At 46.8% G+C, this 15932-nt stretch overlaps 1 protein-coding gene across 1 annotated transcript; it reads right to left on the bottom strand.

Annotated features, from left to right (window-relative positions):
• Positions 1 to 856: 856 nt before the first annotated feature.
• LOC307207895 (uncharacterized protein) lies at positions 857 to 14573 on the bottom strand. The gene is made up of 7 exons (XM_079962188.1): positions 14419 to 14573; positions 10967 to 11191; positions 9731 to 9824; positions 6830 to 6939; positions 4187 to 4257; positions 3461 to 3590; positions 857 to 2541 (listed from the first exon to the last, which is right to left on the bottom strand). Exons 2-7 carry the CDS (start codon positions 11173 to 11175, stop codon positions 1971 to 1973), a joined length of 1185 nt encoding a protein of 394 aa, XP_079818314.1. The 5' UTR covers positions 11176 to 11191; positions 14419 to 14573; the 3' UTR covers positions 857 to 1970.
• Positions 14574 to 15932: the final 1359 nt, after the last annotated feature.

The following is a 15932-nucleotide window of genomic DNA, read 5'->3' as shown; positions in this document are numbered from 1 at the left end:
TCCAATGCCTACAGGGTTCTCCAGCCCTAGCGCTTGTGCTTTGCTTCCATGGTGCCATCTAGGGTGCAGTACCGTCCTGCCTGAGCATTCTGTCAGCTGACCCTAAGGCTGCATTGCTGTCCCCAATCTCGGAGCTTGCTCTTGGGTCTGAGCAGTTTGCCTCTTAAGTATGAAGAGAGGGGACAGCTGATCACAGTGCCACAGTATCAGTGGCCATAGCACAGCTTCCAGGATTTGTGGTCCACTGAAAAAGGTTTTCTTGATTTCTGCATCCAGGTTCAGCTCTGCCCAGACCTGGAGTGCCCTCAGAGGCAAAGCACGACCTCCCAACAGAGATCTGCACCACCGATGACCTGTCTGAGCCATTAGAACCAGACCTTCCCATCCCAGGACCAGGGGTCTCAACAACATTTGCTTGGATTTCTGACCAGCTCTTGCCAAACCATCCCCACAATTGCCTCTAGAGACACAAAAAGCAAAGGAAATGCAAGAAATGCAGGGGAGTGACAAGTGCCTACCTAGAAACATGTGAGGGTTATTGGGAGGAGGTGGCATCATTATTCATAGGATTGTAGAGTTGGAAGGGAACCCCAGGGGTCATCTAGTCCAACCCACTACAATGTAGGAATTGCAGCTAAAGAATCCATGACACATGACCACTCACCTTGGTTTAAAAACCCTCAATGGAGGGGAGAGTCCACCACCTTCTAAGGGAGTCTGTGTTCCAGTGTCAGAGAGCTCTGATCCCCAGGAAGTTCTTTCTAAAGCTAAGTCAGAAAATCCTTGCATGTGATTTGAATCTGTTGGTTCATGCCCTGCCCTCTGAAGCAGCAGAAAGCAAGCTTGATCCGTCATCCATGTGACAGCCCTTTATTTGAAGGTGTTGTTTATTACCTGCCCTTCAACAGCAGCTCCAGGTTACAACAATTTCAAATTCAGTATTTTAGAACTGTTAAATCAGTCACCTTGAAAATACCTCGGGTATCAAAGTCAATGGCAAAGAAGTGCATCTTCAGTGAGAAGCGCATGTAAGCATCTTCCTGGGTGCAGGGCAGGAAGGCAGTTTAAAGTGCCAAAGTCATGACCCACAAGCTTTGAAGTAGCCCTAGGTGAGTTGGTGGTACTGGCAAGGAAGCACAAAAAAGCAACACCACTGCCAGTGTTCCATGCACCCCTCTCAATTGGAGCCATAGTTCTTAATTCTCTCCCCGTGGTCCTTGAATAGACAAATGATCCTCTGCCAAGTATTCTAAGCTAAGCTGCAAAGAATTAACTCCTAGTCTTACAAGCCAATATAGGATGCAGCTATAGCATCCTTGGCAGATGACTGTCCAGCTTTAGTTTAAGTATCTCCAGTTCCCAAGGCAGGCAGCTCCACTGTCAAACAGCTTGTGGTACTAGGAAGTCCCTCCTGATGTTCAGCCTTGCTGTTTCTACCCATTTCCTTCTTATTAGGTGGACCAGTATTCTGGTCCCTTGGGTCTGCAGATGTTCCTGGGCTACAACTCCCATAATTCCTGGCCAGCTTAGCCCTAAAGCCAGGGATGATGGTAGTTGTAGTCCAGGAACATCCAGTGATCCAAGGTTAAAGAACACTGAGCTAGACTCCTTGCTTTCATTCTCAAATATATATATATATTTAAAAATAGTTTTGTGAAATAAGATTTTATTGTTGCTGCTGCTATTGTCAAGCCTTTCACATGTCTAGAGTATATTTTAAAAAAATTGCCCCAACATTGTCCTTGTTCAGCTAGATTTGACAGTGAAATTGGGATTTCTGCATCCGAAGTCCACCAGGTGTCAGTCCCTGGGGGCTTGCACCTCCAGCTCCTCATGACTTTAAAAGAGTTTATCTGCCCCTTTCCCTCACGGGTGTGGGGTGCAAGCATTCCAGCCACATTCTCCCTTACTGCAGGCTGGCAAATGGTTACATGCCAGGGGTGGGAGTGGGGACCTGGGCACCCATGGTGTCAGTTGCCTTCGCTGGAGGAGTCCTGGCTGATATATGGGATGACAATGGCACTCCGGGCATGAGTGATAGCGGCTCTCCTGCTCGCACCAAGGCCCGGCTGGATTCCAGTGGTGTCCACTTCTCCAAAAGTCTCACCATTCCATTTCTCTCTGCTGCTGAAGAGCTGGGTCAGAGAAAAGCCTTCATAGCAATCCTTTGCCGACACGGGTTTCAGCTTCGGGGGGCTCCCTGGACGCGCGTGGGACTCAGTAGGCACATTCCTAGCACCTCCTTGTATGAACCAGTCTGGGTCATACCCCATATCTCCACTCCATCCTTCTTTGCCCCCTTTCCTTGCAGGGTACCCATGGAAGACGTCTGCTAGGGGCACTGCTTTTTCAGGAGCTGGCTGTTGCTCTGCTGGGCTTGCAGGGTTTACTTCAGGGAACGCCTCTGCCTTTTTCTTGACAAGCACCAATTTATTGATTTTGTACGTCAGGCTGGCAAGTCCGTGCGGTAGGGTGTTCAAGGGCATGCTTCTCAGAAACTCACCGCCAATCAGGCATTTGGCATCAGTGCTTGCTTTCCCCCTAGGTGTAGAGGAAGAAGCAAGGGGGTGTGGGGACCACAGAGAGACAGTTGCACTAATCCTTTTTCGTGAACTGCTCGCTGAATTTGGGCCCAGGATAAGTAGCCAGAATGCCTTCTTCCCATCAGTGGGGACTGGTCCATTAGGGCAAATAGGTCACTGACCCCAGCAAGCTCAGTCTGCCAAGCCAGCCCCAATTTGCCCAAATACTTACAAATCCAGGGTGCATGTCGGATTCCTCCTCCGTGTCAGTGTTGCTCTTGTAAAATTCAGCAGGGAGGAGGATGGGGGCAAAGCTAGAATTAGTTAGTTCAGCCTATCATTGGCTCTGGCGCCACCTACTGTTGGGCTCCCCATCTTCCACCCTACCAGTTTCAACAGGTACCAGCCACCACTGCCTCCCATACAAACCAACTTCTGTTTTTAGGAAGAAGGATTGCTGTCACTAAGCAGCAATGCCCCCACATGCCACTTTTCTAAGCTGCTGCTCCAAACGACTTACAATCCAAAATTCAGCAGAGGAAGGGGCTGGAAATGGGAGCAGGGCCAACTGAGGAAATGAACATGCCTTTATTCCAGTACTAACATTACATAGGCTTCGGGACATAGGAAGCTGCCTTTAAATGCATCAGATCTAGCTCACTGTCTACACTGGCTGGTAGAAGCTCTCCAGGGTTTCAGACCAGAGCCATTCCCAGTCCTCCCTGGAGATGCTGGGGATTGAATGAACCTGGGACCTTCTGCATGCAAGGCAGATGTTCTACCACCAAGCTGAAGCCCTTTCTTAGCCATAGGTACATAGAAAGCTGCCTTATGCTGAGCCAGACCTTTGGTCCATTTAGTTCAGAATTGCCCACACTGACAAGCAGAAGCTCCCCAGGGTTTCAGGTTATGGAAACTGCTGGTAATCCTAACTGTACCTTTGAGCTTTCTTTGTCTCCTGTTGGCACTGAGGGTTCTGGATCAATGGCTTATGTCTTGCATTTGTTGTAGAGAGGGTACAAGGCTGTTGGTTTTCATTTTTGCCAGTGCAATAGTAAACGGACTTTCCTGCGGAGGAAAGACAGATTTATAAAACATAATGGGCGCCATACTCAAAAGGGTAACAGTCTTGACAGCAAGGCAGACTTTGCACAGGGTGGTGTTTTTAAAATATATATATAACAATCTTTATTGGTTTTTACATATACAGTAACATATATATATAACATAATACACACTCATTACAAATATCCAGCCACATATTAACATAGATTATTCCTATTAATCCATACACATAATCCTAATATCCAGCATATAAAGTCCTGAGAACAGCACGAAAGTTGTTTTATCCATTACAAATTGTTCTTCCCAGGGGGAAACACAGTTCAAGCCATACTACTCAGGATAGCCATATCTGCAAAGATACCGTACTTTGGAGAGTATCTTGAAGACCAGTTTCATTTGCATAGTGAATAAATGGCCATCATACCGTGTATCATTTGTCCATTGCCCCTCTGTTCTGTTTATCACTTCTAAGTTGTGAGTTGTTTTCTCAGCAACAGCCAATCACCATTTTTGATATACTAAGACCAGGGACAGTCTTTGTAAAGCATTCCAGTTTCAGCTATAGATAGCCAATGGGTTTACTTTTTGTTTTGTTTTACCTGGATATATAAACTGGTATTCGGAGACTGCCTGATATTGCCTCTTCTCCACAGCGCTGGGTTGTTTCAACCTTTTTGTCCAGACAGTATGGGAGACAAAGGGATTGAATTGAATGTAGGAAGGGAAGTTTTAAATTACATTGAAAGACTTGCCATTCAAGTTGAGCCCATCTATTCGTTCTTGATGTTGACCGTATGGGCTCATCCACAACTCAGCTTGTCCCACTGCTTTCCTCCAGGAAAGCCTGTGGTTTACTTCTGTAGCAGGAAACGCCCCCCCCCCATCATTCAGTTTGTACAAACTTCACACACACTCACACTCACACACTACATACGCTATGCTTCTGTTATAAATTCATAGAAAATCAACCATGCATCGGATTTGCACTGCTCTACTTTTATTTTACTCCATGAAGGAAGGACTACAAAATGGGGAAGGTTTGATACAGGGCAGCCATAATCCCTTCACCATCCCAGCACATCCACAGGAGCCCTGCCCAGTTGCTATGCCAACCCTGATGGTCCTAGACAGAAGACAATCAAGATCACAAAGAACTTGCATATGGGAATGGATTCAGCATGGACTGAAACAAAAGACAATGATCAGATCTTCCCTCTGGGGGCAGAAAACTGCCAACTCCCCTTTGTCTCCTGGAAGTGACTCATGGGGAGGGGGAGAGAAGGGAACCAGCCAGGTGACAGGACACTCAGGTTACCACCACAACTCCTCCCTCAACCCCTCCTTTCTGTAATGTATGCATGATGTTTCTGGGGGTGGGCTTGACCTAGAGGATGGGAATTTCAAAAGTTTTTATAAGGTCTTGCACACCATTTTTCTGTGTCTTTCCTCTCACCTGCAAGTGAGGGGAGCACCCTGTTGCAACAGTCAATAAAGGCCAAGCCTACAGGCTGCTGATTTGCTCCAATTTACTCTGGTTGGTGTCTTTACTTTTTGTCCAAGGGAGCCCTCGGATTTTTCCGGTAACACTTCTGAAGTGGACCAAATGGCAATCGGGTTTCCCATGGCTTGCTGCTTATTCCAATTCAGCAGTAAAGAGTGGGTTTTCCAGGGCAAAGCTGTGGGGCAAATGCAAAACTGCTTGGACCTGTGCCTAGAAAGCATGCGGCAAGTGGAAAACCACTCAGCCCTGTGCTTTCTAGGCACAGGACTAGGTGAAGTGTGGATGAGCCCTTGCAATCGTAAAAGGTAAAGTAAAGGTACCCCTGCCCGTACGGGCCAGTCTTGACAGACTCTGGGGTTGTGCGCCCATCTCACTTAAGAGGCCAGGGGCCAGCGCTGTCCGGAGACACTTCCGGGTCACATGGCCAGCATGACATCGCTGCTCTGGCGAGCCAGAGCCACACACGGAAACGCCGTTTACCTTCCCGCTGGTAAGCGGTCCCTATTTATCTACTTGCACCCGGAGGTGCTTTCGAACTGCTAGGTTGGCAGGCGCTGGGACCGAGCAGCGGGAGCGCACCCCGCCGCAGGGATTCGAACCGCCGACCTTTTGATCGGCAAGTCCTAGGCGCTGAGGCTTTAACCCACAGCGCCACCTGCGTCCCTGCCCTTGCAATCGTACTATGTGTTAAATGTGCCAGAGAGCTATTTCTGGCTGGTGATGTCAAAAGCACTTCTGTAAAGCAAATCCTGTTGTGCACGGGCACAGTGAGTTAGATGCTCATGGATTCCTTAAGTACAGGCTCTAGGAGACTGTCTTGCTGCAGGCTTGTGTTAAGAGCCCTGACAGGGAACTGCATATAACACCCTCAATATCAGCAACTTCATGGAGTGTTAATCTGCCAGTCATAGTTCAACAGACAATGTGTGGTTTTAAAAGTGAGTTAAATGTGATCTGTAATCAGATATCCCAGTGTGCTTTTAGAATCTTAAAAGCACCAGTGGATGCCTCTGATGTTGATGAAAACTGTAGCACAAGGGGAGGGTGGTGCGTAACCTTGGTGTTTTCCTTCTCAAAATACCCACCCCCAAAGTTGCTGTTAGCCCTGGGGTGTGGAGCAGAAGGAGACAGGTACAATATTTAACCTACAGGGTCCTTCCTCACAGCAACACACTGTGGGCAAAGTCACCTAGAAACAGACACACATTTTGCACAACAGCAGCTAATTAAAGTTTGAAATGTCCTTAAAGCTTTTAAGGATGACTTTTAAAAGTTTTATAGGACATTGTGAAATTTAGTTTGCTGCTGTGACAAGAGTACAGGCACCTCTCTCACAATTCCGGGCTCTGAAAGGGGACACCATTCCCATCCTCGGTATGCAGGATTGCAATTTTAAATTAATCTTAAAATTGATTTTTGGATCATAAAATCTCAGAATGGCATTGAGAATAGGGAGATGTTGTTGGGTAATTTCTATCCAAGGGCTATAGCTCAGTGGTAGAACACTCACTTTGCAAACAGAAGGTCCCATGTTCAGGCACTAATTAGTGCTGGGAAAGACCCCCATTTGAAACCCCCGAGAGCTGCTGCCAGTCAGTGTGGTCAGTATTGAACTAGATGGACCAATGGTCTGACTCAGTACAAGGCAGCTTCTTATGCACCTGTGCTAAAGACGATGGGGGTAATAGTTTCCAGAGGGCACCACATGTTTATTCAAAACAGAGTCTTGTGGTTGCATTACCTTGGGTTTTCTCTTATGCTGATAACATTTTTTCGTTTTTCAGAACTCTCCACTCTTTTGCTGGGCACATGTTTCTCCTTAGCGTTCACCCCAGGAATGTTTAAATGTCCCTGTATTTGCAAAGGAAAGGAAGACATGAGGAGGAGCAGGATAGCACATCTGCATCACAAATCTAAACCAGCTTCAAACCTGATTGGCTGCTATGGCTCTGTGCACCTGGATAGGCATGCAGAAGGTTTTCAGCAGACATCTAAAGCAATGTAGTCAACGCACCTGCCTGGCGTCAATAGGCAGGAGTTCCAGAGCACTGGTGTTGCCACACTTAGTATTAAATTGTTATCCCTGCGACTTAGACTTGTTAGTTGCTTGTTACTCAAAGGTTGCCAACTGACTTAGATTTAAAACATAAATATAAATGCATTATACCATACAAGCAGAATGAAACAACGCCCATTATAGTCACTAATCTGGAACAGAATGGATTGTGTACGAAACAAAGCAATGGTTTAACAGTGAAATCATTAAGAAGAGCCTTGCTGGATCTACTCCAGCATCGTCAAGGCCAGCCCACCTATGAGGCAAGGTGAGGTGACTGCCTCAGGCAGCAGGATCCACAGGGGCAGCAGATCCTGATGCAGATGGCTGTTCTCCACTTGTTCCCAGTACAGTATCTTCACTCACCCCTTCTTCCCTTGGCGGAGAGGGAGACACCATTTTGCGGCTCACCTAAAGGGCCAAAATGTCTTGGGCTGGTCTTACTGTTCTCACACTGGCCAACCAGATGCATCTGGGAAGCCCACAAACAACACCTGAGTGCAACAGGAACCCCCCACCCACCTGCAATTCCCAGCAATAGGTATTGAGAAGCAATACTGCCTCTGACAGGAACATAACCATCATGGTGTATCCACTGATAGCCTTCTCCTCTGTGAATTTGTCAGATCCTCTTTTAAAGCCCTACAAAGGGAAAGTACACGCATACATACATAAATCATACATACCGTATTTTTTCATGTATAAAACGCCCCCATATATAAGACAGCCCCTATTTTTTGAGCCCAAAATTAAGAAATGAATAATTGCAACATTCCGTGTATAAGACGACCCCCAATTTTAAACTTAAAAAAAAAAAAATGGGGGGGGGGACATAGTCTTATACATGGGAAAATACAGTATTTTTATTTTCCTTCTGCCTTTCCATAGTTAAAGCCATGCTCAAGGCAGCTTACAACGTGTGGGGGGGGGCAGCGGCGGCGGGGAACTTAATTACAAAAAGAAGTCATAAACAATAAATAAAACAACATCAAAAAGTGCACAACCAAATTGAACAATGTCCACATATGATAAGATATAAAAGAATAGTATCAATAACGGCAGCAACACCCTCCCCAAAAAATAATATCATACCCAGCAACATTCATCAGATGAAGATAGGAACATTTCTCACTGCTCCCAACTGACCCTCTTTGACCCCCATTTTTTGTTCCCCACACCTGCAGAGCATTTCCACCACCACTACACCAATGGGACACAGCGCACACACCCTCCGCTATCCTAAAAAAAACCCCTTAATCTTGATTTTATTTTATTCTTTGGTAAAATAAAAAAAAATGATTTTTAAGAAAGGGAAAAGATTAGATGTGGACACACAAAGCTAATAATAATAATAATAATAATAATAATAATAATAATAATATATTTATACCCCGCCCATCTGGCTGGGTTTCCCCAGCCACTCTGGACGGCTTCCAACAAAGTATTAAAATACAGTAGTATATTAAACATTAAAAGCTTCCCTAAGCAGGACTGCCTTCAGATGTCTTCTAAAAGTCTGGTAGTTGTTCTTTTCTTTGACATCTGATGGGAGGGCATTTCACAAGCCAGGCGCCACTACCAAGAAGGCCCTCTGCCTGGTTCCCTGTAACGTGGCTTCTCGCAGCGAGGGAACCGCCAGAAGGCCCTCTGCGCTGGACCTTAGCGTCCGGGCAGAATGATGGGGGTGGAGACGCTCCTTCAGATATACTGGGCTGAGGCCGTTTAGGTCAACACCAACACTCTGAATTGTGATCCGAAACATACTGGGAGCCAATGTAGGTCTTTCAAGACCGGTGTTATGTGGTCTTGGTGGCCGCTCCCAGTCACCAGTCTGGCTGTCACATTCTGGATTAGTTGTCATTTCTGGGTCACCTTCAAAGGTAGCCCCACATAGAGTGCAATGCAGTAGTCCAAGCGGGAGATAACTAGAGCATGCACCACTCTGGCGAGGCAGTCCGCAGGCAGATAGGGTCTCAGCCTGCGTACCAGATGGAGCTGGTAGACAGCTGCCCTGGGCACAGAATCGACCTGCGACTCCATGGACAGCTGTGAGTCCAAAATGACTCCCAGGCTGTGCACCTGGTCCTTCAGGGGCACAGTTACCCCATTCAGGGAGTCCTCCACACCTGCCCACCCACTGTCTCCCAGAAACAGTACTTCTGTCTTGTCAGGATTCAACCTCAATCTCTTGGCTGCCATCCATCCTCCAACCACCTCCAGACGGTTGAAGAAAAATGCTCCTTGCCCTCTGCTGCGCTCCCCCTTTCTACCTGCCCAGGGCAGTGCTGCCCTCTGCCTGCCCCTCAGAGCCAGCTTGTCACATGGGGCTGGGCCTCAGCAGCGGCAGCCTCTCCTCCTCCTTGCTCACCCCCCTGGAGCTGCTACAAGCTGCCCAAGGGAGGAGGTTGGCAAGCACGACCGTAGAAAGGCCACAGAGAGGCCACAGGACTCTCCCTCGCTGCCACAGGTAGGGACAAGCGCTGGCTCATTCTCCTCCCTGGGCTGTGGTGCTGGCAGCACTGGCAGGGGGAAATAGGGGACATTCTGGGGTCGAAACTGCAGTTGTAATTCATATAGTTTGGATACCTTGAATGGAAGGATTTCAACTTTGGGTTCTGGAGTGAAGTTGACTATGGCCCCCTTGAAACAGCAACACCTCTCTTGGCTTTGGAGTGGCAGCCTGTACAAGACAAAAGAGACAAAAAGCATATAAACATCTGCTAGGAATCATCTCTACTCCTGGCATTACAACAGGCACTCTTTTTACCATGCACTCATGATGCCGCTCTCAATACTGTTTGTAGCTGCAAATGTTCCAGGACAGACATGCTGCTTTGTTTCCAACCGGTGCATGTCCTGTAACTTCCTGCTGCAATTATTGCATTTGTTTCCATACTGCAAATGCTCTGGTTCATTTTATTTTATTTACTTTGCTCAGTTTTTATTGTGCTTATAAGCAACAATAATGCAGTAACACTGAAGAAGCATCCTGGAACAGCTAATAAAGTGGAATGACATGTGGATGGTCCAGTATAAACCCACCACTAATGCACTATTAGTGCATGTGGGTGACGCTGTGGTCTAAACCACAGAGCCTAGGGCTTGCCGATCCGAAGGTTGGCTGTTCGAATCCCTGTGATGGGGTGAGCTCCTGTTGTTTGGTCCCTGCTCCTGCCAACCTAGCAGTTCAAAAGCACGTCAAGTGCAAGTAGATAAATAGGTACCACTCTGGCGGGAAGGTAAACGGCATATCCATGCGCTGCTCTGGTTTGCCAGAAGCAGCTTAGTCATGCTGGCTACATGACCCAGAAGCTGTCTGTGGACAAACGTTGGCTCCCTCAGCCAGTAAAGCGAGATGAGCGCCACAACCCCAGATAACGGTACACTTTGAGATTATGGAAGGGTGGATGCCTTCCTGCCGGAGCAGAAGATAAAGGCTGTTTACCTTCCTGCTGGAGCAGTACCTATTTATCTACTTGCACTTTGACGTGCTTTCAAACTGCTAGGTGGGCAGGAGCAGGGACCGAGGAACGGGAACTCACCCCGTCGCGGGGATTCGAACCACCAACTTTCTGATCGGCAAGTCCTAGCGCCACCCATATCCCTAAAACATCTGGGTAGGCTTCTCTAAATAAGAATGTCTTCAGCAGGCTCCAAAAAGAATACAGCAAAGGTGCCTGCCTGGTATCAATAGGCAGGGAGTTCGAAAGGGTTGGTGCTGCCACACGATACAATTGAGTTCTTATAGGTGCAGTGCAGGTATTAGGTGCCACTTGTGAAGAGTTGTAGATGGGAAGAAGCCAACGAGAGGTGGCCCTTTACCTATGGGCTGAGCAGCTTCTGCCTTGCACTTTGAGCTTGCTGGTGCGCTTGGTCCTTTGCCGTTGGGAGCCGCAAGATTTTATTCGCTGCCTCCGAATGCGCTTCTTCCTCTTCCGTGGCTGCTTAATGATCTGTGCTGAGCTGGGTTCCACGGTGGTGGGCTTGCTTTTTGCCTTCTGGGCAACTTTCGTTTGACTTCCTCCGTACATTTGGGTACCCAGTGACCTGTTTGCAAAGATGGGAGTGATTATGTGCACAGCAGGGAGGGGAGGGGAGGTAGAATGAAATGAGCACCTGAGCACAATAGGGCAAGAGGAGATTCTGGCAAAAGTATGCTTTCTAACAAAGGAATGGGGAACCTCAGGCTCAGGGAATGAATGAGTGGTCCTCACAGCCTCTCTATTGTTGGAAATGCAACAGCAGGGATCGTTTAGGTTGTAATTTAGGGTATTAATTCTGTTCTCTGTAAACTACATAAGGAGTGGTGGTGGAGGAATGGCTTAGCAGCCAGGACTTGTAGCATGATCTCTAGTGAGGTATCATGTGCTCTGATTGGCTGTGTAGTTCTGGGGGAGCTTTCCTCTGCATGTTTGGTTGAATGTCTCCTTGCTATGTAAACGGCCTGGAGTAAGAAAGAGAAAACAGGTTCCCGCAACCCTCCTGCAACCATTCAGCAAACTGGTTGTGCTGTCCTGCGATAAGTGTGTGGTCTAGCACTGTGTTTCCCAGCCGGGGACCACATGGCCCCCTAGGGGCCCCCAGGATATTCCAAGGGGACTACAGGTGAAAAATGCATAAGTGGGGGGGCAAGAGCATGGGAAAAACTGGTCTAGTTTTTTGGTCTCAGAACTGTGCCCATGACCCAATCAAACCCAGTGGGTAGACAGAAAGGGGGAATGACTTCTTATCTGAGCCAAAATGTTTAATAAATGGAACTTAATTAATTTTGGCCCAGATAAGAAGTCAATCCCCCTTTCTGTCTACCCACTGGGTTTGATTGGGTCATGGGCACAGTTGGAGATGCCTTTGTAATAAACTCAAAGGGCGTCTCCAATTCAGCAGGCGACATGTTGCTTTTGGGTTGTACTAAGCTGAGTCAGTGATGGTGGTGGTCAGCACTCCTCTAGGGCAGGAGGCTCACTTGTCATTGGTCAATCGGACAACATTACTGGATGACATTGGCTGATAGGCAGGGTGGGGCAGGGTTCAATCCTGCTTGGTGCAGCTTCATCAGTGGGTCCCATACAGGAAATGCGCTGGCAAAGCAGAGAGCAGGACTGATGTCTCTGTGCATTAGCAAGCAATGCACCACCAAAGCTGATACCTCTCCATGGGTCACCTTTCACAGATGGGTGGGACTGCCCACCCAATAGCCACCTGATGTCATCATGATGTCAGAAGATGTACAAGTGAGTTGCCCCTGTCCACCTCCCACAGTTCACCCAGCTAAGCAGGGTCCTGTATGGTTTCAAATTAGATGGGCCCCCATGTGTTGAGTTTCCTCCATTGCAGGCGGTTGGAGTGGATGACCCTCAGGATCGCTTGCAACTCTACCATTCTATGATTCTATTATTCTCCCCTGTCCAATAAAAGGTTCCCTACCCCTGAACTAAGTTATACTCAGAGGAGGCCGATTGAAGTGGGCAGATCTATTGTCTATTAATGTCTATTAATTTAATTGGGCCTATTCCAAATGTGACTAACATTGGAAGCAATCCTTTGTTTGCTAATGTTAATTGTTTTTAACACAAGTGTTTCTGAAAACTGCAGATGGAACAGAAGAGATTACCACTCTTCCCTCTCTACAGGCATCTGCTGTGACATACATGCACTGTCTAAAAACACAGAACGTATCATTATTTCTTAACAGTCTTGTCTTGATTCATATGCAAATGAATGCAGATGTAATTGGTTAAAACGGATTAATAAGAGAGCCAGTGTGGTGGTTAGAGTGCTGGACTAGGACTAGGGAGACTGGGGTTCAGATCCCCACAGCTACAAAACTCACTGGGTGACCTTGGGGCAGCCATTCTCTCCCAGTCTGTCCTACCTCACAGGGTTGTTCTGAGGATATAAGGCAGAAGGGGAGAAGTGTGTAACCAACCACATTGAGCTACTTGCAGAAAAGGTGGAATATAGATGTAATAATAAAATAACAAGTAATAAAATAAGTTTTCATTAATAAAAAAATTTAAATAGTTTTTAAAAAACGGGTCTACCCTTCTTCTTGTTTCAGTGTTAATTACTGTATTTCGTTTTTTTCAGTTCAAGTGCAGTGCTAGGTTTTATTCTTAACTCCTGTTTAGCTTTTCTAATCACAGTTAGACCGCTGTTATGAAATGTTTGTTTCGTGATTGCTGTTGTTGCAAACGAAGTCTGTGTTACGTGGCTGCAAGCTGGTTTTGTGAATGAATGAATGAATGAATGAATGAATAGGTGTTCAATGATGCTCCTTCTCGGAGTAGACCATTGAAGGTAATAGGCATGAATAGCTTAGGGTGAATAATTTTATTCAGTCTGAGCAGGACTTAGCTGAATACAACCGATAAATAAACCAGCTAAGATTCATTGAGTGACAGTCACTCTTTCAGTCCCTATCTGCTCATTCTAAGATTGCATCCATTGTGAGGAACAGAACTGGCTGGCTTATCGGAGAAGCAGACATCTTCTCATGTGTAGAAAAGGTGGCCAGGGAGGGTGCCAAGGGGCAGCTTAAAGGGGAAAAGTACCGTACTTCCAAAGGCACCAGAATGATCAGATAGTGGGGTAGAGCTTTCTAACAATGAACATTCTGTCCCCTTGACCTGTTGCATCACAAGACTATCCATCCATACATCTTCCTACATTTATATCTTACTAATACTGTCCCACACTGATTTCATAAGCCCGCTGCATTAGTTTAGAAAATGAGCCACTCCAATTCCCCCTCTCCTGAGAGAAGTTGTTTGCTTTCTGGCTAAACTGACATGGAGAATGAATCACCCATCCCTATTTCGAAAGAAGAATGAAGAGTTTAAAATCAGATAGTGCCCAAGTGAGGGCGAATGAACATCCAGAAGTAGAAGCAGAAACATTTAAGAATGGTCCTGGTGTGCTCAGGGTTGGACCTTCAGGGCAAACACACAGATGTTCAATTTACTCAAATGATACAGGAGGGTGTGAAACAGGGGTTGGTAAGGGATGTGGCTCGGGGAGAGTCCTCAGGGCCAGTTAGAGAGGCCTCTGGGCTTCTCCATCCCTGATCTAAAAAGAAGAGGCATCAACAAACCATTGTGATATTTAACATTTGCGTAACTTCAGTGAAGTAATCATATTCCATAAGCTAGTGGGATTCCCAAAGGCATCTGGTTGGCCATTATGTTAACAGACTGCTGGACTAGATGGGTCATTGGAGTGATGCAGCAGAACACTTCCTATATTTAACAAAAAATATTGATGCTGTCCTCACTCACCTTGGGCAGGTCGCCGCTTTCACTGCCAAGACTGAAGGAGAGACTTAATAACAACAGCAGAATCCATGGGCTGAACTGGGCCATGAGGGGGACCACTTGCACAATGGGAGCAAGGATGCTGCCAGTTATACCTTTCTCAGGTAGCCTGGCAACTGCCTTTGTTGCTATGGGAACCGGATTCTAACTTCCTTCCATGTGGTACTCTGTTTCTCTGTTTATAAACTTTGCTCTGGATTAGCTGCTTTCCACGCATATGGTTGGGTCCACTTAAACGTCACATACTTGATTCATTTTTTAAATTTAAAACAGCTTTCCACACAAAGTCGCCACACCCTCAAAAAAGGAGAAGCAGGAAAAGAAATGAAATATACCACTACCAGCCACAATGGCTACATTCTACCCTTCATTACTGGAGGCAGTAGGTCTCTGTTAGGTACTGCGTTGAATACGATCCAAACTGCAGCAGTCTGATTGGTCCTAGAACAATAGGATTCAGAATGCAGCAGTCTGATTGGTCCTAGAACAGTGCAGCAGTATGATTGGTCCGCAGGAGCCACCCAATCCAGCTCCAGGTGAAAGTGAATCCACAACCTGATTGGCCTACAGGAGAATCCTGGAATTAGCCAATCACGTGCAGCCCATTGTGTAAATAATGTATATAAAGCAGATATTGTGGGGGAACTTCCATTCCTTCTCACCACCATGAGCTGAATAAAGAGCATGAAATCCACTCTTGACTCTGAGCATATTTCAGTCTCTGAATGCCCAATTCCTGGGATTCGCATGTGGGGAGAGTGCTGCTACACTCAGGTCCTGCTTGCAAGTGTTCCCCACTGGGAAATCTGGTTGACCACTGTGAGAACAGGGAACTGGACTAGGTAGGCCTCTGGCTTGATGTGCCAGCAACCCTGTGGGTGCCCTGCTACCAACAGTGAAAAAACACTGGTTTGGGGCCACAGCACATTCATTTTGGTTGAGATATTGACTGAAGTTGCATGAGATCTTGTGGAGCGTGCAATATCTCACACGATTTTGGGCGAGAACTTGACATTAGCATGGTCTTGCGTGAAATTTGCACCGCTGCTCTACCAATAGCAGACACAGCAAGGCAAACAGCAGTGGCAGAGCAGGTGGGTGGTGCTGGGAGTGGTGGCAGCAGCGCATGGATTGCTCATGTCATCTGCTTCCAAATGTGTCCCTGTTGGGATGGGAGGAGCAAAACCTCAGGATGTACCTTCCTATTACACACATTGCTGAACATATGGGAAGGGTCTGCAAGTGCCGCCTGGGGCTCTGTAGGGCTTCAGCTAGACAATTGTCTCTGAGTCCCTCCTCCTCATTCCCATATTGGGCATAATAACTGAACAAACCTTCCAAGTACGCTGTAAGCATTGCAAGAATCTGGCATGTTTAAGCAAAATGCTTACCCCAGAGAATCTTGTGTAGCTTATTTTCACAAAGCTACAATTCTGAGCAACTTTTAAAAAGCTACAAGATTAATTGGTAGTGGCGGT

This window comes from Podarcis cretensis, assembly GCF_951804945.1.
Source record: "Podarcis cretensis genome assembly, chromosome: Z".
NCBI lineage: Eukaryota > Metazoa > Chordata > Lepidosauria > Squamata > Lacertidae > Podarcis > Podarcis cretensis.
The sequence above is the reverse complement of the archived record's forward strand: the minus strand, read 5'-3'. Positions and strand labels throughout refer to the sequence as shown.